Here is a 21480-nt window from a genome sequence, read left to right as displayed (position 1 = left end):
TTTCTTCATGACAAAGAAGGGAGATGCAGCAGGGGAAGTGGATGGTCGTATGTATCTCTGGTCCAGTGCTTCTTTTCCATGGCCTCCTGTTGCAAAGTGACCTAAAAGATTTTTTGTTGGAATGGATTGGAACGAATGATGGACATACTCGCTTGTAAGTCACATTGGTCTACTAGTCTACGGCTGTAGGTACTTAAACTGCAAAATATTGCATGAAATGATGTAATAAGAACATACTGTTACTAATAGTGTTAATGAGAAAGTTTGACAGGAGATAAACGCACAAACTGTATATCTCAGACTCTGTATCAGATTCTAAGCAATTTAAAAGTTTAATACCTATCTGTCTTATATAACATTGCTTGTCTAAAATGTATAGGTAACACTTTACACTAAGGTTGTATTAGTTAACATTAATTAAAGGTAAATAAAGGCTTTGCTCTGAAGTGCTATGCAACAGATGTATTACCTCTCATATTGCATGCAGTTCACAGTATGACATTAAAACAACAGAATACAGCTCAGATTTAATTGTCAATTTACATCACAGTTTTACAGTGCAAACATAGCTTTAGCTGGGAGTTTTTTCTCCAGATCGATCAGAGACTAACTGCCCTGCACATGTTTGAAGCAGGAATATCTGCAATGAGGATGTCTGCAGTTTACGCAGCATTAAGTTAAAGTTCATTTTATTTCTATAAGACATTTAAACATGGCCGCATGCCAACGAAAGTGCTGTACAAGTAAATAACAAAAACAAATAGATACACAATAAGCTCTAAAATGAAAAAAGGAAGCATAAAAACTATTAAGAAGAAAGCCATCATGCAATTAAAAAACAACAAACGTTACTCATCATCATTAATATTACATATTCATATATCATAATGAAAGTGAAAGTATAACAGATCCTATAAATACTCTGCACTGAGTTCTCTCCACTAAACACTTGAATGAAGCATCATCAGTGTGTTATCACGGACAGAAGAGAAATCACAAACACAAATAGCAGACTTACAGCGCAGACCATCTTCAAATCTTGAAAATAATCCCAGGTGAGCAATTTACTAATATATTTATTTCAACATGGTAACACTTTATTTTACGGTGTCTTTGTTACACATGCTACATGTCATTATTATAGTAATAATAGTTAATTATGCATAATTACATGCAATTAACCCTAAACCAAACCCTAATCCTAACCCCAACCCTATAGGAAGTCTACCCAATCTCACGGGTTTTGTGATATAGTCACGTAATTGGATTCTTTTTTCGTGATATTATCATGAATTTCTGCGTTTTTCTGTGATCGTATAACAAATTCCTGTTTTCGTGTGATTATCACATATTGGTTACTTAACTGCTTTTTACTATTTTCAAACCATTGTCGCTTTGGTTTAGGGTTAGATTTTGTGCTTGCATATATAATGTATATACTCTGCATAGCTGTACATGTGTCATATAGTGTATTCACCTATATTTATATTTGTATGTATATACATATTAGACTTTCAGTTGCTGCTGCTGGTTCATTTTACTCTGTTTGGAACGAGGCATGATTTTGACAAAGTGCGTTTGACTGCATTCACTGCAAAAAAATAACTTTCTTACTTAGTTTTTTTTGTCTTGTTTTCAGTAGAAAATATCTAAAAATTCTTAAATCAAGATGTATTTTTTTTGATGAGCAAAATGACCTAAGAAAATAATACTAGTTATTAGACAAAAAATATACAATGTAAGTGAATGTGTGCTTAAAACAAGCAAAAATATCTGCTAATGGGGTGAGAAAATTTTACTTGAATTAAGTGTTTAAGAAAAAAGTTCTTAAATTTCATAATTTTTTTTCTCACCCCATTGGCAGATAATTTTGCTTGTTTTAAGGACAATTTCACTTAAATTGTATATTATTTGTCTTAAAACTAGACTTATTTACTTAGGTCATTTTGCTCATCAAGAAAAAGCATAAAGAATTTTTTGATATTTCTACTGAAAACAAGACAAAAATACTAAGTAAGAAAGTCATTTTTACAGTGTTGAACGTTTAACTAAAACTGTGTATTGTTATTTTTCCAGCGTTTTCTTGACCTAACATGGGGAGAAAATTGAGTTCCCTTATCATGCACTTTTAACACTAGAACGGTCATTTTAACCACAACATTTAAACTTATGGTAATTATCTTTAACACTAGAACAAACGAGGCGTCATTTTTGACCGTTTTGAAATTTGCATAGTCAATAACTTTGTCTAAATAAATCACAAAGCCTTGCTGCTCCCTGACTTTTCCTAAAACTACACTACCTTTGAGACCTGGGGCCTCATGTACAAAGTGTGTGTAAGCACAGAAAAGCGCTGTAAGCTACAATCATTGTCACGGGCGGGCGGTCCACTATCAATTTAGGCCTACTTACAAACCCACCTTTTCATGTGAAATATAGGGTAACATACTGTCGACCCTTTGCCTCTTTCACTTCTCTTATTTTTTTTCTCTTTCCGCTTTTTAGTTCCATGATTTTTGAGGCATTTTCACTTTCTCTTCCATCAGACCTGGCGCCAGACACAAATTCACAGACAGGCATTTCATTTTTTCAGAGGGGGTCATAAATGAGATCAACCTCACTGCAATGCATAATATCATAAATTATGTATTAAATGAACAAAAACTACGAAGAATTGATATACGCAATACAACAGAGGAGTCGTAAAGATTGTACCTACTGAAGCAGGTTAAAAACACATGTTGCATGGCTCAACATTTTAAAAGCCCCAGTGAAAGAGAATTTTACATGCTTGACCGGACAAGTAGCCTTGTCTTATTAAAACTCCAATAACAATCACCAAAACAATAATGATTCTGTATCATTTAGTCTCAATGGCGACTGAAAGTGCATAATGTAATGTGGCTAAGTTAAAGGTGACATAGAATGATTGAACGGGGTATTTATCCTTGTTCTGTGATGTGACATGTAGACAAAAATGTTTTTGTTTGGGTCTGTAATGCCTTAGAAGCTTCCTAAAAACCTCTCTCAGATTGCTCTATTAGGGTGTGGGATTTTAAACAAGTGGTTTTGCACCTATTTGGCTGCCCCTACTGGATTAACTTGCAATCTCATTACTGATTGGCTGACTTTGCTGCCACTCTAAAAATGTAGCCAATTATTTTAAAGTAAAGGGGCAGGGAGATGCCTGTGATGTCATAAGCATCAGTTTTTCAGATTGGGCTGTTTTCTGGCTGACATTTCTAAGAGAGGAATTTCTATGAGACTAAGATATTTAGAATGTCTAGAACTTTTTGTATGTTTGTGAATGCAGGTAGACTACCATTATTCAACAAAGACAAGGTAAAAATGGTTTTTCATTCTCTGTCCCCTTTAAACAAATAAATGCAAAAGTGAGTTAACAAAGTGGGTTAAACATACTGCGGTAAAAATGTGGAGTTTTAATAACATGATACAGTTAAGCAGCATCACATCACGATTAAAAATGTAAAAATTTCATATGACAGATCACTAAACAAGTAATTAATATTAAGTCACTTACATTTTAGACTCAATGTTGACTGTTTTTGTTGTTTCAGCAGCAAAAATAGTTCAAAGATCACAGCAGAACCATAACGTGTCAGTCTCACTGCAACACGCAATCGTGTCTTAACGTTAAGGGCACTATGATAGCAAACAACCAAACATTTCCACTCTCATCGACAAACCAATCAAATACATTTAAAATATATTTTTTTAATCAGACCAAACACATTTTTATATTTATTGAGGAGTTATGTATACAAAACAATAACTTAAAAAAGTGCAAACAAGCAAGGACTGTTGGTTGGTGGGACATGGAGCTGGTGAACAGGTGAAGGGAGGCCGCAGGCTCGTCCAGGGCGGGCCCGGCACCCCAAAGCCCGCCCATGGCGCATGGTCTTCCGTGAAGTTGATATTCTGCCGGCGCTATAAGTGAAGTCAAGCTGTTTGTGTTGCCTGGATACAATTTGGGCGGACTGAACCATTTTATAATAATCGAGAGGGGGAGAGGGGCCCACGTACGTTTGTGTTTCCTAAACAAATGTTTTTTTTTTGACATCAGGAAACACCAAATAGAATAATTAAAGTTAAGAATTTTTACTATCAAATATATTTTTAGCACCACAATTTTATCGGGTGCTTCTCTGGGACCTATTAGTCATAGTCCCCGAGAACCATCATTGTTTACCCCCCCCCCCCCTTTACAGCGCCTCTGTGAATGAGGTTCAAGTGACCTGTCCTGTATACTTTAGTTGTAACCCTGCTCCAACACACCTGCCTTTAACTTTTAAGTGATCATGAAGACCTTGACCAACTGGCTGCTTCACATGTGTTTAAATGGGGAAGAAGTAAAACTCTGCAGGGTTGAAGATATCTGGCTTAAAATACCGAAGTGGTGGTACCGTGGACTGGTACATACCTGTCCACTTCGAGTGCTAGTCACATTAAATCTACAGGGATTTTGGTTTTATCACATACGCTTTCAGAAAAAAGATAAAAACCTGTTGCTGTGGCGCTACCCTTTTAGATGTTATCTTCTTTAACTCGGACCCTGCACCCGGTCCAAAATTACTTATTATGACTTAATATAAAATATTCCTTTAATATTGAATGGCATGTCATGGAGCCATTACCACATATGAGATATTGTTTGAAAGCTTAGAATCTCTTTCTGCAGATATGCATCACTTTGAGATATATTATACCGTCAGAAAGTTATTTAAAATTAATGTACACTATCACCCCCAACAATTTTTTTATATTCACATATTTCAAATTTTTCAAGTATGACACACATGGGCAAGTCTTATATCAAAGGAAAGCTCTCACTCTCAGGAATAAGGCTACATCGTTATTTTTGTTCTATTATCATCACATATACAACAATCGTCGAATGAATAATGAGGTAAAAAATATTTTTTGTAAACGTATGTAAAACTTGAGTGTGGACTGCCTCAGATAGCAGATAGCCACAAATGATACACCATCTTTTATATTAGGTCCTACTCTAAAAATGAGTCCATTCACAGCATTTTCTTTGGTTGTGTGCATGAATAATCCCTTGCTATTTATTATATGTGCAAAACAAAAGGAAGTATTTTTTATTTGACACACCCTTTAGTAAAATCTGCAGTCTGCTAGAGCACACAGAACCAGAGTTATTCACTTTCAAAGACAGTGTTTACAACACACACACAAAAAGAAAATTTGGTGTTTCATCATATGCAAAACAACATAAATAACAATATTTGTCACAAACTTTTTATGAACTTCAAAGGGTTTTCTTTAAAATGATATAAAGAAATTGGGTTTATTCCACTGTATGTGGTTATGGGGACACTTCAAATATTTTAAGGCGGAAATTGTATACAAAAAGGGTACTATTCCTCCCTTCAGTTGAAGTAAAATAACTTTTGCATAGATTATGATGTGTTAGCTGACATTGACTAGAATATAACAAAACTGTCTGCAGGTTATACACTTTTAAATACAGACTTTAGAAAAAAAAACATCAAAAAGCGCCTATTTATTTTTGTGTTTATTAGAGGACTGATAACAAATACAACCATGTTTAGCACTTTTAACAGGGTTTTATGTAATTTCAAAGGGTTTCCTGTAAAATGATACCAAATGTTTGTATGCACACCTCTGCATGTGGGTATAGGAAGCTTTTGAAATTGGGTAGACCAAATCCAGGCGAAAATCCCCAAAATAGCCTCAGAGTGTAACCTTTGCATGTGTGTTGTAAGTGGAACAACCTAAAAAAATGTTAGGTTGTGATTTTATGTAAGCTTAAATATATTTTTGATTGTGATGTAAGCAAACTATTTTATAGATAACAATCTTCCCCTACTTTGATTCATGACTGAAATTGCTTCCTAAAGGTGTTGCAAATATGGGCTTGTCAGAGTCAAAACCAGAACCACCACAGCCTCAACCAGGTAAGACTCTCTTCTTTATGACATATAAGCAGTATTTATATGATTAGTGTTCATATCAGAGAGCACAAACACACTATTTCTAAATTACTAGGACCTAAATACATGACAGATATGCTAATTGAATATAAACCTAACAGATAACTCAGATCAGGATCATAAGGATTAGTTAGAAACACCAAGGGTTCACTCAAAACAAGGTGCGTTAGCATTTAGTTATTATGCCACCTATAGCTGGAATCAGTTTTCAGAAGAGATCAGGTGTGCTTCAACAGTAAACACTTTTAAATCTAGATTAAAAACACATCTGTTTAACTCTGCATTTACTGTGCTGCTTCACACTGAGTGTACTTTTAACAGTTCTGGGGAAAATCCAACTCCAGTCACTTTTATTTCTGTTTATTTTTTAACTCACTTTAAACTGTTTTTTATAAAATCACATTTTTTAAATTGTTATTTTATATATATTTTTTATATATTTTTTTATTGTACTGACTGCATTTTAACAGCTGGACGAATGAACAGCATTCACCAAGTGAACACTTAAATGAGTTTAGCTTCATGTGGGTGAGTGGCCATTCCCAGTCTCTTGGCCACTCGAGAAAGCGTGCACATGACAAGAAGTACGTGTGCAAGACTGTCACATGTCTTAAAACTGGCAAAGTGCAGTGTACTTAACCCAAACTAAACACACACTATCTCAAATACCGTATTCAAGGCTAAGTGTATCCCATCATGCATGGTGATCTGGATGTAAATCGTGAGACTTTTTATCAAACTTCGTGAGATGTCGGTGAGAATAAAAGTATCCTGCATTTTGTATTTCTGTCTCCATTGTCGTCCATTTGCAAGTTACATCGTGACATGTATATTTTAACTAGACTTAAAAAAAAAATATATATATATATATATATATATATATATATATATATATATGTGTATATATATATATATATATATATATATAAAACATGAGTTTTGAGACAAGATTTAAAAACAGACAAAGATGCCGATGAACAACTATCACAAAACATAATAAAAAAGAACAGTTGTGGGTCATCCATTTACAAAGTTCTTTTACTTTTCCACATCACTGTGAATGTTAAATGAGATGTGTTCAACAAAAACATGAAAGATGATGTTCATGTGTTTGCATTGTTAGCTTAACATTGTGTAAGCAAGCTATTTTATAGATAACAATCTTCCCCTACTTTGATTTATGACTGAAATTGCTTCCTGCTGGTTGTGCAAATATGGGCGGGTCAGAGTCAAAACCAGCACCACCACAGCCTAAACCAGGTAAGACTCTTTTCTTTATGAAATATAAGCAGTATTTAGATGATTAGTGTTAATATTAGATCACACACACTGAACATACAGATTTCTTTATCTGTTTTTACCAGAATTCAATGAACCATGGAGAACGATTGATTGGAAGTAAGTGATTATATACTACAGTATATATTTTTAGGTAAACTCTGGCTTTTTGATGTTCCAACTTAATTTTTATTCTCTTGACAGTCAGAGAGATGTCCTGAAAAAACAGCTTGAAGAATTCACTCCCAGTAATGAAGATGTGAAGTACATCAAGATCCTGGTTGCTGGAGAAATTGCAGCAGGAAAGTCCAGCTTTATAAACTCAGTCAATAATGTCTTTCAACAACGGATCACCTCCATAGCAATAGCAAATTCAGCTGGGCAAGGTTATAGTTTTACAAAAAAGGTGTTCATCTCTTTCTGCACTCATATATCCTATCATTAAAATAAGCATAATTTTAAAACCAAGTAATTAAACAGGTAATTTTACATTTCTTGTATGTTTAGTGAAATACATGTTAAAAGTCTTTCAAATGTAAATGGTGCTTTATTTTTTGGTCTTTGTAGCTCAAAGGGTTCCACATTAAAAGTGGACAAAACGTCTTGCCCTATGTCTTCACAGACATAATGGGCTTAGAACCTAAAGCAGAGCGTGGGTCACTTCCAGAGGACATCATCAATGCTGTATTTGGCCATGTGAAGGATGGCTATAAAGTAATAAACCACAATATTTGGGAGAATAACACGTTATCATAACATTTGTTAGTGTCCAGTATGTCTAATGTTTCGTATGTTTTATCTCATATCTCTCAGTTTCATGAGTCGGAGCCAATCGCTCAAGGGAAGGAACATTACATCAGTGACCCCAACCTCTCTGACCAGGCTTTCTGTCTGGTTTATGTCGTACATGCTGATACAATATCATTCACTGACCAGAAACTTATTGACAAGTTGAAGATCATTCGCCACAGAATCAGTGATAGAGGTAAAACTGAACCCTAACTTTGAATTGTCTTAAATGTCAAGTTGTTGTTTTTTTTCTGTCATTTTTTAGTCATTGTTTAATTAGTTCTCATTCACTTGTAATCAGTTTATAAGTTGCACATGTGTTCAGTTAATTACTATCATTTTCCTCACCTGTGTCCATATTTACCATAGCTAAAGGCGGTGGGTCTCTCCTAAAGCCTTAAGATCCCTGTGAACCGGAAGTCACAATCAAATTCACTTCTTTGTTGTGACAGATTTTTGAGTGAATAAGAATAGGCTTGTTCGACCAGCACAAGATGAAGTCGAACACTCCTAATATCACGTGAGGAAATGTGCTTTTGTTGGATATTGAAAATCAGGCATTTCATTCAGAAATAGAACTGGCAACTGACTGACAGTAAGAGGGGGTGGACTTAACTCCTGTCCAAGGCGTCTAATTGACGTCATCTGAGAATGATCGCAACAAGGGGGCATACAATTGCAGATGTTTTTAAAGTTTATAAGGGAACATGAATTAAAAAAAGGACTTACCTGGAATTTGTATATAATTTATATGTACTATCATACTACAACCAAAATACATATTCAAATTTTTATTAACAAAACTACTTCTAAAACAAAATATACAAATATTGAAGGATGTGTACTTGGCTGTTGTATTTGCATAAATGAGTTGGGCAATAGAAACTATTTTAGGGGCTATTTTGGGGATGTTATATTCTAAAGATGCATTCCTTTAAGTTATTTTTTTAAAGATTAGTACTCTTCCTGTGAGTTAAATATTGCTGAAGAGACACAGTTGGTGTTGCTTGTTTATTAGCAGATCATCTCTCTTCAGCGTTGGTGCTTAAAGGGACACTTCACCGATTTGCATTAAGCTGTGTTTTCTTAGAACCCCAGTCATGTTTTTAAATGGTCATGCATCATTCTTTCAGTTTCCCATGAGACGGGAGAAATACAGATTTCAGTGTTGCACTTCCTTCTTTCAATGATTGTCATTTTGCGTCATTGAAAGAAGGAAGTCCTGTATCTTTGTGGAGGGTGAGACACTCATTCCTCATTTTTCCAAGGTGGGGGGCTATGGGACCCACTCATGTTACAGACCTATTACAGATCAGTGGGTAAGACTTACAAAAATATACAAACACAGACGAAAAAAATCATCTGTATGGTAAGCTAAGCTAAACAGACGTTGTGGAGGGAGCCAGACTTCATGTCACAATAATAGCAGAAGTTAAAGGTGGAAAAGAGGATGTTTGTTTAATACATTTTTGCAATATTACCTGAAACTGTCTTTATTAAATGATAAAAGACTATTTATTAGGTGCACTGAAAGTAACCTAATTACGTTCCTTGTGAGAGACGTGCACGTTCCAGTAACTTTACACGAGTGACGCATGCGCATAGCGCATGAAACTCCGTTTTTAGTTTCGGTTTGTTTTCATTGTCGCGTGTGATTATTCTTTCTTTTGTGGAATAATTATTGTTGTACTGTTATTCAGGTATATCGACGTTGTTCTTGTACTGTAGTTGTAAGGCAGTGACCAGTCTGCTAACGTTACATGCTAGTTGAAATGGGAGTAGCGTCGACTGATCTTTACGTCTTATGTGTTTATTATCATATCATTTCACATAATGAATCCACTGACGCGACACAGCATATGCCGGTGGTAAACAAACACTCGTGTTCAAATACTCGTGCACAAGTTTTGGAAGGCTTTCCCTAGAAATGAGCTGTGAAGGAGAGAGGCTGTTCTTACGCATGCGCTTATTTAAAAAACTCAGTAATGGTTTTTGGATTCTCAGTCGGCGGAAACATCCTCTTTTGCGCCTTTAATCAATATGACATAGAAGAGGGTGATTTTACAAGCGTGATGCTCTAATCCGCCGTTCATTGCACCTTTATGAGAAGAGATATAGAGAAGCCCGGACTGACTCGAGCTTGTATGGACTAGTAGTTTCTACTAGTAGATATGATTTCTGTATAACATTTCTGCATCAGATCAGGATATGGACGTTTGTTTGGTGAATGGTCTCAGGCAAGAGAGGTACTTTGCGCATGTTTATTTCACAGACGTGTTTCGGCTTACGAGCACAAGCGCTAAGCCAGCGCGTCTGGGGAGTATACATATTGTGCGGTGGACGTGTTTGTGTGCAGGATGCGGCATTTTCTTCTTTGGGATTATACATGTTTTGCCAAACACTCTCAAAAATAAATCAGAAACTGAACGAAGCTTGCTCCTACCCAAGCTTTGTACCGTATATGGACAGCGGCGTCCTGGATACATATTTTGGAATCTCAAACTGGAAGCGACAGCCAAAGCCTGCAGGGATAAACGGACGTCTGAAGTGAGTGTTTCTATTTTCTTTGTTAAACTAACGTGGCATTTATGTACACAATAGCATATCTGAGTAGTGTTCTGACTAATGGAAGTGGCTTGCAGAGCTGTGCATTGTGGGAGTTGTAGTTTTCCATACAAATGCGCCCTAAAGTCACTTTTTGTCTTTTCTCGTTCAAATAGACATAAAATTCTGAATTTTGACTACATTTTGACTACAAATATGACCCACTTTCAATAAAGATTAATGTTTCTAGCGATGAAGTTTCCCTTTAACTCAAAATGATGATTGATGATGATGTGTTTCTGCAGCAGAGAGGTCATTTTTGCTTTACACATCCACATTGTGAAACTTTCACGAGCTGCATCTCATTTATTACAAATTATGTGATAGAAAGCGCAGACATGGAGCCCTGTAAAAACTTCAAATCCTGGGGGGACAATTTGTTTCAGAGTTTTGGGGGTGATATGTCCCCCTCAGTGTTTATTGTGGTTACGGCCCTGGTTTAAATATGACAGCAATGATTCATTTATAACCAAAACATGACTGCACACTTACTTGAAAAAGTTTATTATTAAAACATTGGTGAAATAAACTTTTGCAAGTAAGTGTGCAGTCATATTTTTCATATACGTTTGGATTTATCTTTCTTAGCTTGCACCTCTGATGGAGTGTGTTTGTTTATGTTTGTGATATTGAATAATTAATAAATTGTCACCTTTCTTTCCAATCCACTTGACCCTTGTCTTGATGTTTGACATATTATATATGTTGTTTGTCTAACATTGCCTCTGTGTCATCATTGTAGGTATTCCTCAAGTGATTGTCATGACCAAAATAGATGAAGCATGTCCATTGGTGAAGAAAGATCTAAGAAAGGTGTATCACAGCAAGAAGATCAAAGAGAAGGTACATCATCCATTAAGTGATATTAAAGAAAGTATATGAAGAGTTTGGTTCCAAAACGCAATATAAAATAATAATAATAAATCCATTTTGACTAATTTAGGTAAAAATGTGTTTTCTATACCAAGAAAGTGATAAGATGAAAACCACTATTTTCTGTTACAAACTTTCCCATAGCATCTTTAGGTTATAATAACATTAAAAATGTAAATCCATAATTTGATTTTCAAAGATTTATTATAAAAACTGATTATTTTTTCCACAAAATACACTTAAAGCTATAAATCTGTGAGGATTGCGGAACAGATGAACCCAAACGCAACGATGTCGGGGAACACTTTATTTACAAACAAAAACCCACGAGGGGGTAAACAACATGAAACATGAACTTGACGAATAACACTACAACTATGACTTGGTATCTTGACTAGCAAGGTAACATGAACACAAGGAACAGAACACAATGAACCTGCACAGAACTAAGGATGCAATGACATTAAATAGAAAAAAACAAACAAGATAACAAGCGGGAACAGGTGATGGAAGAAAACCAATGATTACCAATAAGCAGGAGAACGAGGAGGCGGGGTCACAAGACAAGACACCGGAGGCACATGCCACACAAAAACAAGGCATGAACCTCCACATACTGTAAGGCCTGGAACTGTCAGAACTCTGCCACCATGAAAGAAATCAATAAATTATAGTACATATTTATTTTGTGTTATACTAATTAAATATATATACTTATTGCTCTTAATGAGGTATTTTACATTTATTGAACACAATATGAACACAATGAATCATTTAATGGAATGACAGTCCATGTTTCCTGAAAATAGACCCTAATAGGAGCATATATAATGTAAAAAGAATGGGAGCTAAATAGATCCTTGAGGAACACGACAAAATAGAACAGCAGCCTCTGGTGAATATTTCCCAATATTAACACTAAACTTGCTATTTGACAGATAAGATTTAAACCATTCAAGGGCAGCTCCTTTGATACCAGCACAATGCTCCAAGGAGCGAGAAGAATGGAATGATCTATCGTATCAAAAACCACACTCTGATCCAGCAGTACAAGTAGGGTACAAACCCCAGAATCAGCAGCTATTAACACATCGTTAAGAACCTTCAGAAGTGCAGTCTCTGTCGAATGATATTTTTTAAAACCTGATTGAAAAAGCTAAAATATCCAAAAAACTCTGTAATTGTTCCAACATTGTCATCTCTAAAATCTTTCAAATAAAAGGCGGATTAGAAACAGGTCTAAAATTCGCCAAAACATTTAGGTCTAAGTTTGGTTTCTTTAACAATGGCCGAACTATAGCATGTCTTATGGTACTATGCAAGTTTCCAGACATCGATTTATAAAATCTAAAAGATACGGTCCCACTGCATCAAATACTTGTTTTAAAAGAAATGAGGGAATGGCATCCAGAGTGGAGCCTGAAGGCCCACTATTTCTTGGAGATGAGAAAGCGAAATATGTTCAAATTGCTTGAACTCTCACAAACAAGCCACAGAGATTGTAGTGCCGTGTTCAAAATATCGATACGACGATACGTCGTCATGGGCGCCTGACGATGCGGGCATCAAAACAGCACCTTCCGTATCGATTCGGATGCACTTTTGAAAGTAACGTGACGAATTGCTGTTGATCCATATGGAAAGGACGTATGTGTCCCGCGGAGTACGTAGAGTTATAGGTAGCGGGGTATACTTTCACTTTGTGTGTCTGTCTCGCTGGCGCACGTGTCTGCATTAAAGTCAATGAGTTCAGTATGAAGGCGCATATATCTTAGCCTATACTACTGCAAAGGGCTTTATTAGCCACGCTCTTATAAAACAGTACTGACGCATTTGAGAAGAAACACGACAAAGATTTGCATGTGAAAAGTGTACGTCTAGAGAAGAGATACCGAGCTACTTCAAACTATAACTGTCACATTAATAATCTGATTTCTATTAAATAGTATTAAGTCTGACTGCATGTTTATAGATATATTCATAGATGTAGAATAATGAGAGACAAGAGTAAGGCACCATCTTTGTAAAACTGCTTTTAAAAAAACATAAGTTAAGTACTAACTCTGGGATTTTAAGTATTTCTAATAGCTAATAAATTAATGGCAAAACACAACTGTTACAACACTGCTTATTCAATGTACAATAAACAAATAATAATAAAAATAATAATAATAATGTTACTAAATTCTGAACAAAAATGTAATTCAAAATAGTCTTGTATCGTGATGCGCATCGTATCGGGACCCTTGTATCGGGATACGTATCGTATCGGGGAATTGTTGGCGATACACAGCCCTACTGGATAGAAGGTTCAGCAGAAAGACAAGATATTCCCGATCTGATGTCACTAATCTTATTGACAAAAAATGTAAGAAAATCATCACACAGAGTCTTTGACACTGCAGGGTGCTCAAATCGGTGGATTAATAATTAAGAATTAAAAACAGTACAAAGAATTCTTGGTCTTGTCAGACAATGAAAACAGAAGATCCCAGTGCAGATAACAGAAGACTTTATTTAAATGATAATGAGATGAAAATGTCAAAAGCACGTCTGGACACAAAGCCACACCAAGGCAGACGGCTAGGGTGGAGATCACACACTGGCACGGGGCCGATGAACCACACACGTTCGGGCTCCGGCCAGACAGACGAACGGTGGGAGAGAGTATGAAGACCCCGATACGGGGTAAGGTGCGTAGACCGCTCCCGTGAGCGCCGCGTCACGGAAGCCACGGGACAGGGGGTAAATCCTGCGGCGGGCAGAGGGAGAGAGAGAGAGCGTTAGAGAAACAGATGAGAGCAGCTGGACAGCTCCAGTGATGAAGGACCTCTCCGGTGGACAGCGACAATGCCGCGATGAGCTTCTGCAGTTAAGTAATAGACCAGTCTGTAAATCCAACTGAGGTTGAAGACAGTCTGTAACAGGCAGCAGAGAAACAGTCCAGTGAGCCGAGGGTATAAACAGAATCCCAGCGATAAATCCTGGACAGCAGATAGCACAAATGAAATAAATAAATCCAAACAAGAAATCGACACAAGACAAGACTGGAAACTAGCAATGCTAGTAATGGCGAGAACATTCACAGACGAACTTGCAAGGAGCAAACACACACACAGGGATTAAATACTAAACCGATTGGGCATCAAATGAATATCAGGTGAGAGACGCAGGTGACAGAAATGACACTAATGACACCCGTGACAGAGCCGCGCATGTGTGAAAACAGTGAACACAGAAACATGAACAGAGAAACAAAAATACAGCAGTATCAAAAACCAAAGTCACAACAGGACCCCCCCCCACGACCGCCCCCAGGCGGTCCATGGGAGGGCTCACCTTGTCGCCGACGGAAGTCCACAATCAGGTCAGGATCCAAGATGTCCCGGGCCGGTACCCAACACCTCTCCTCCGGACCATAACCCTCCCAATCTACTAAATACTGAAAACCCCTGCCCCGCCGACGCACATCCAAAAGGGATTTCACAGTATAAACTGGGGCACCGTCCAAAAGCTGCGGGGTGGGAGGGGTGGGAGCAGAAGGGACAGGGTTAAGGGGAGAAAAGAAAACAGGCTTCAGTTTAGACACATGAAAAACTGGGTGAACTCGACCGAGAGCAGGAGGCAATCTGAGCTTAACCGTCACCGGGTTAATAACCTTTTCAATACTGTATGGCCCAAGGAATCGAGGTGCCAGCTTACGAGATGGCCCTCGGAGAGACAGATCCTTGGAAGAAAGCCATACCTTTTGCCCACAGATAAAACGGGGCGCGGGTCTACGGTGACGATCAGCCGCGGCTTTGGTCCGTCTGGAGGTCCTGAGTAATGTATTTCTAGCCCTCCTCCAGGTGCGTCTGCAACGTTGAACAAAGGCTAGCGCAGACGGGACCACCGCATCGAGTTCCTGATCTGGGAAAAGAGGGGGCTGAAACCCCATGGAAGCCTCAAACGGAGACATCTTATGGGAAGAAACAGGAAGAGAGTTATGTGCGTATTCTACCCAGGGTAACTGTTGGCACCAAGAGCTCGGATATTGAGATGTCAGACAGCGGAGCGCACGACCAAGATCCTGGTTAGCCCGTTCACATTGCCCGTTGGTCTGTGGGTGATAACCTGAAGACAAGCTGGCTGTGGAGCCGATCTGTCTACAGAACTCTTGCCAAAAACGGGAGATAAATTGAGGACCCCTATCAGAAACTACGTCAGAAGGCAGACCATGTAAGCGAAAGACGTGTTCTATCATAATCTGAGCCGTCTCTTTGGCAGAAGGAAGCTTGGGCAGAGGGACAAAATGCGCTGCCTTAGAGAAGCGATCGACAATGGTCAAAATTACAGTGTTACCTCTAGAACTGGGTAAATTGGTAACAAAATCAATGGCTATATGAGACCAGGGACGGGAAGGGACAGATAAGGGCTTAAGCAGACCTACTGGGGCTTGATGAGAAGCCTTATTGCGGGCACAAACCTGACAGGCTAACACAAACTGTCTGACATCGGAACCCATAGAGGGCCACCAAAATCGCTGACGGACGGCAGCCAACGATCTCCGAACCCCAGGATGACAGACTAATTTGGATTCGTGACCCCACCGGATGACCTCGGAACGGAGCGATTTCGGAACCCAAAGCAGACCCGCTGGGCACCCCTCTGGCACTTCCCCCTCTCGTCCGGCCTCTCTCACCCGCTGTTCGATGCCCCAACGCAGAGCGCCCACCACTCGCCCTTTCGGAAGAATGGTTTCGTCTCTGCCAGAATCGGAAACATCGAACAAGCGAGAGAGAGCATCAGGTTTAGTGTTCTTTGAACCAGGCCGGTACGAGAGGACGAAGTTAAACCGGTCAAAGAAAAGTGCCCAGCGAGCCCGGCGAGACGTTAACCTTCTGGCTGAACGGATATATTCTAAATTTTTATGATCCGTCCAGACCAGAAAGGGTTCCGAGGTCCCCTCTAACCAGTGACGCCACTCACCCAAAGCCAATCTGACGGCCAGCAGCTCCCGATTACCTATGTCATAGTTCCGTTCCGCAGGGTTAAGCCGGTGTGAGAAAAAAAGCGCAAGGATGCACCTTGCCATCCTTACGAGATCGCTGAGACAGAACGGCACCAACCCCGACATCTGAAGCATCCACCTCAACAATGAACTGGGAGGTAGGATCTGGAATAGAAAGAACAGGAGCAGTGATAAACCGGTACTTTAAATTATCAAAGGCTTCCTGAGCCTCCTTTCCCCAGACAAACCTCTCCTTAGTGGAGGTGAGAGCCGTAAGGGGTTGAGCAATCCGACCAAAGTTTCTAATGAATCGCCGGTAAAAATTGGCGAACCCTAAGAAACGCAGTAATGCCTTACGAGAGTCGGGGACAGGCCATTTAGCCACCGCTCTGACCTTATCTGGATCGGGACGTATCTCACCCTCGGCTATCACAAAACCCAGAAACGAAACCGACCTCTTATGAAACTCGCACTTCTCCGCCTTCACATATAACTTGTTTTCAAGCAAACGGCGTAAGACTCGGCGGACATGCTGAGTGTGTTCCTGCATGGAGGAAGAAAAGATGAGAATATCATCAATGTACACAAAGACAAATTTGTTAATCATGTCTCTCAGCACATCATTAACCAAAGTCTGAAAGACAGACGGAGCGTTACAAAGCCCGAAAGGAAGAACGCAGTACTCAAAGTGACCAGTAGGGGTATTAAATGCTGTCTTCCACTCATCGCCCTCTCTTATGCGCAATAGATGATAGGCGTTGCGCAAATCTAGCTTAGTGAAGAACCGCGCTCCCTGCAAAAGCTCAAAAGCAGAAGACATTAAAGGAAGAGGGTACCTATTCTTAACAGTAATGTCATTCAAACCCCTATAATCTATACAGGGACGTAGGGAGCCGTCCTTCTTTTTAACAAAGAAAAACCCCGCCCCTGCGGGAGAGGTGTAGGGACGAATGAGACCTGCACGAAGGGCATCACTAATATAACGGTCCATAGCCTCTCTCTCCGGACCAGACAAAGAATAAAGTCTACCTTTAGGCGGAGAAGTGTCTGGGAGAAGTTCAATAGAACAGTCGTATGGCCGGTGGGGAGGAAGGGAGGTGGCCCGGGCTTTACTGAAAACCTGACCGATATCGGCATATTCCGCCGGAACCCCGGTCAGATCAACCGCCGAAACCTGAGGAAGAGAGGAAACAGAACCCGAAACAGCAGAACCAAGACAAGACACATGACAAGACTGAGACCAAGCTAAAATGACATTGAGTTGCCAATCAACGTGGGGATTGTGTTGTGCCAACCATGCATGCCCTAAAATAATGGGTGAGAGCGAGGCATGAAGGATGTACAACACAATCTCCTCACGATGATTGCCAGAAATAAAAAGACTTACAGAAGGAGTGCAGTGCGTGATCTGTGCCATCTGCTGACCTCTGATGGACCAGACATCCAGTGGAACCTTTAAAGGGACAGCAGGAATGCCGCACTCATGAGCCAAATCCTCACTAATAAAGTTGCCCTCAGCGCCCGAGTCGAGTAACACCGTAGTAGAATGATCGAGGCCAGCAAATGACAGGGTGACAGGAAGCTGAGTGCATGAAGTCGGGGAGGATTTCCTAGAAGTGGCGCCCACCAGGACTCCCCGGTTCACTGATGGGCGGTCCCTTTTACCGGACAGTTCTTGGCAAAGTGTCCTGGCTTGCCACAATAAAGACACAGGGATTTCTGAAGGCGACGCTCTCTCTCTCTCTGCGAAAGACGCATTCTACCCAACTGCATGGGCTCAGTCTCCGTAGTTAAAGGAACACTGCTCTGACTGGACTGAGAGATCTCACTCTGATGGACACGATGACGCAGTGTGCGACGTTGATCGCGAAACAGCATTCGAGCCTCCACCCTCAGTGCTAACTCGATGATACCATCCAGAGTGTGGGGCAAATCGTGAGTTGCAATCTCATCCTGAATGTTGTCGCTGAGACCCTCAATAAATTGTGCCCGGAGTGCCGGCTCGTTCCAGCTGCAGGCTGCTGCCAAGGTCTTAAACTGGATGGAATAGTCAGTGACGGAGCTGGCTCCCTGCGTGAGGCGGGCCAACCGGGCAGCAGCGGCATCTCCACGAGCCGAACGGTCAAAAAGTTTCACCATCTCCTCACGGAATTCCTCGAAAGAATGGCAGCAAGGATCCTGGGCGTCCCAAACAGCGGTGCCCCACTGGCGTGCTCTCCCAACCAACAGAGTGATAACATAAGCAATCCGAGTACGCTCAGTCGCATAGCGGCGAGGCTGGAGGGCAAATACCAGCGAACACTGGGACAGAAAAGCCCGACAGGAAGAGGGATCACCGTCGTAAGGTGGGGGGTTGGCGGCATGGGGCTCCGAATCTCGGGAATGATGAGTCCGATCAAAACGTGACGAAAGCTCATTAAAACGAGCGGACAAATCCTCCATCTCCCGAGCTGTAGTAGAGAGCTGATCGGTGTGTCTACCCAGCCAAGCCCCTTGCTGAGCGATCGCTGAACGAACAGAATCTGCATCTGCGGGATCCATGATGGCAAGTTCGTTCTGTCAGACAATGAAAACAGAAGATCCCAGTGCGGATAACAGAAGACTTTATTTAAATGATAATGAGATGAAAATGTCAAAAGCACGTCTGGACACAAAGCCACACCAAGGCAGACGGCTAGGGTGGAGATCACACACTGGCACGGGGCCGATGAACCACACACGTTCGGGCTCCGGCCAGACAGACGAACGGTGGGAGAGAGTATGAAGACCCCGATAAGGGGTATGGTGCGTAGACCGCTCCCGTGAGCGCCGCGTCACGGAAGCCACGGGACAGGGGGTAAATCCTGCGGCGGGCAGAGGGGGAGAGAGAGAGCGCGTTAGAGAAACAAATGAGAGCAGCTGGACAGCTCCAGTGATGAAGGACCTCTCCGGTGGACAGCGACAATGCCGCGATGAGCTTCTGCAGTTAAGTAATAGACCAGTCTGTAAATCCAACTGAGGTTGAAGACAGTCTGTAACAGACAGCAGTGAAACAGTCCAGAGAGCCGAGGGTATAAACAGAATCCCAGCAATAAATCCTGGACAGCAGATAGCACAAATGAAATAAATAAATCCAAACAAGAAATCGACACAAGACAAGACTGGAAACTAGCAATGCTAGTAATGGCGAGAACATTCACAGACGAACTTGCAAGGAGCAAACACACACACAGGGATTAAATACTAAACCGATTGGGCATCAAATGAATATCAGGTGAGAGACGCAGGTGACAGAAATGACACTAATGACACCCGTGACAGAGCCGCGCATGTGTGAAAACAGTCAACACAGAAACATGAACAGAGAAACAAAAATACAGCAGTATCAAAAACCAAAGTCACAACAGGTCTATGATAATTATTAGTAATGACTTTCGTAAATGCAGTCAATGCTAATGTAAACACTGGTTGGATAAGAAGTTGGATATGAAAATAAAATCTAATGCAACTATAGATATAAATTAGTTCATTTTTGGAACGGTGAACTAGTCCAAAATTTTGGCGTTTGAACTATGAACAGAACTAATTCATTATACAATTGGTAAACTAACCTTTGAACTAGTTCATGTAGAAAGTGAACTTTCCCAACACTGATCATAGCTGAGATCTGGGGAGCACCCGACTCGTATAATAGCTCCAGGGAACGCCAGCGAACAAAATAGTAATTGGCCGAAAACCTCTCGCAACGATCCAAAGGCCACACACCATACCGCAAAATCAGGTGGGACTTTAGCCTAACAGCATAGCCATTCTGTTTTCCGCATTTCTTCCTCGGCCTCCTCACTTGTAACAAACCAGGCCAATCACCGTAGAAAAACGGGAATCAACGAGATGAACGGAGGTGATATGAGCCATTTGAGGCATTGCCCAGCAAACCGTTTGAAGTGGTCGGCAAACTTAAGATAGTTGACCTGTCGTAGACCAATATCGTGGACCGCATTTCTTCCAAAATTAAACAAAATATAACAAACAATACAAATACTAGCCTCCAAGACCGACAGCATGCCATGTACACCGGTGCCATCTTAAAAGAGATGAGGAAAACTAGGATTCCATGTGTATTCAACGTGCCACCATTGTTGTTTACAGTGCGTGGAATGGTGCGCTGTGATTTGTTGAGCAGATTTATTGCATTCTGCAGCAAAAAGATGACAGAATAACACAACTGATATTGGATTTTGCGTAAATTAAGAATGTATTTTTTAATACTGACCTGATACAATACTGTTTTTGCCTGTAAGTCTTTTTTTTTTACGCGTTTTGGAACCAAACTCTTCATATGATCTACAGATGTGTTTCTTAACCAGGAGGCCAGAGGCAGAGCCCAATGGGGCGGTGAGGGAATTTCAACAAAATTTCAAGGGGGCCTTAAGAGGGCGTTTGATTAATCAAAATAAGACAAAAACTATATGTTTCCTAGGGTTTGGATATTTTTATTAAGGAATACATCTGTTTCGTTAAAACAAGCAGTAGTATATTTTATTTATTAGAAATGTTTGGTGAATGGAATGGAGCTTGAAGTGATAAAGGTTGAGAATCTCACTGATCTGCAGTTTGATTTTTTGATTAAATGATGTTATATTTTCTAGATGCAGACGTGCAGTGACTTGATTGGTGTACCAATGTGCAACATCTTCCCAGTGAAGAACTACCATGAAGAGATGGACACAAATCCTGATATTGATGTTCTGATTCTGAAAGCACTGGAACAGATTGTTTATAATGCTAATGATCGAACTGTTAGCAGTAGCTACTGACACATTAAGCCTGTCACCATCTGAAAATATCTTGAGAAGAATTATAAAGATGCTCTTTTCTCTGCATGTTAAAATAAAAGAGCTATTAATGTTTATTATTGCATCAACAATCTGTTTTGCATCATCAAACATCATCATCCCTCTCTATTCA

General features: G+C 40.0%; 1 protein-coding gene across 1 annotated transcript; it reads left to right on the top strand.

Annotated features, from left to right (window-relative positions):
• The first annotated feature begins 890 nt into the window (after positions 1 to 890).
• On the top strand, positions 891 to 21422 carry LOC129445468 (interferon-induced protein 44-like). The gene is made up of 9 exons (XM_073866291.1): positions 891 to 1055; positions 5907 to 5963; positions 7227 to 7259; positions 7364 to 7397; positions 7482 to 7683; positions 7845 to 7991; positions 8091 to 8262; positions 11413 to 11513; positions 21162 to 21422. Exons 2-9 carry the CDS (start codon positions 5918 to 5920, stop codon positions 21327 to 21329), a joined length of 903 nt encoding a protein of 300 aa, XP_073722392.1. The 5' UTR covers positions 891 to 1055; positions 5907 to 5917; the 3' UTR covers positions 21330 to 21422.
• The last annotated feature ends 58 nt before the right edge of the window (positions 21423 to 21480 follow it).

The sequence above is a fragment of the Misgurnus anguillicaudatus genome, chromosome 3, assembly GCF_027580225.2.
Source record: "Misgurnus anguillicaudatus chromosome 3, ASM2758022v2, whole genome shotgun sequence".
In the NCBI taxonomy this organism is placed as follows: domain Eukaryota; kingdom Metazoa; phylum Chordata; class Actinopteri; order Cypriniformes; family Cobitidae; genus Misgurnus; species Misgurnus anguillicaudatus.
The sequence above is the reverse complement of the archived record's forward strand: the minus strand, read 5'-3'. Positions and strand labels throughout refer to the sequence as shown.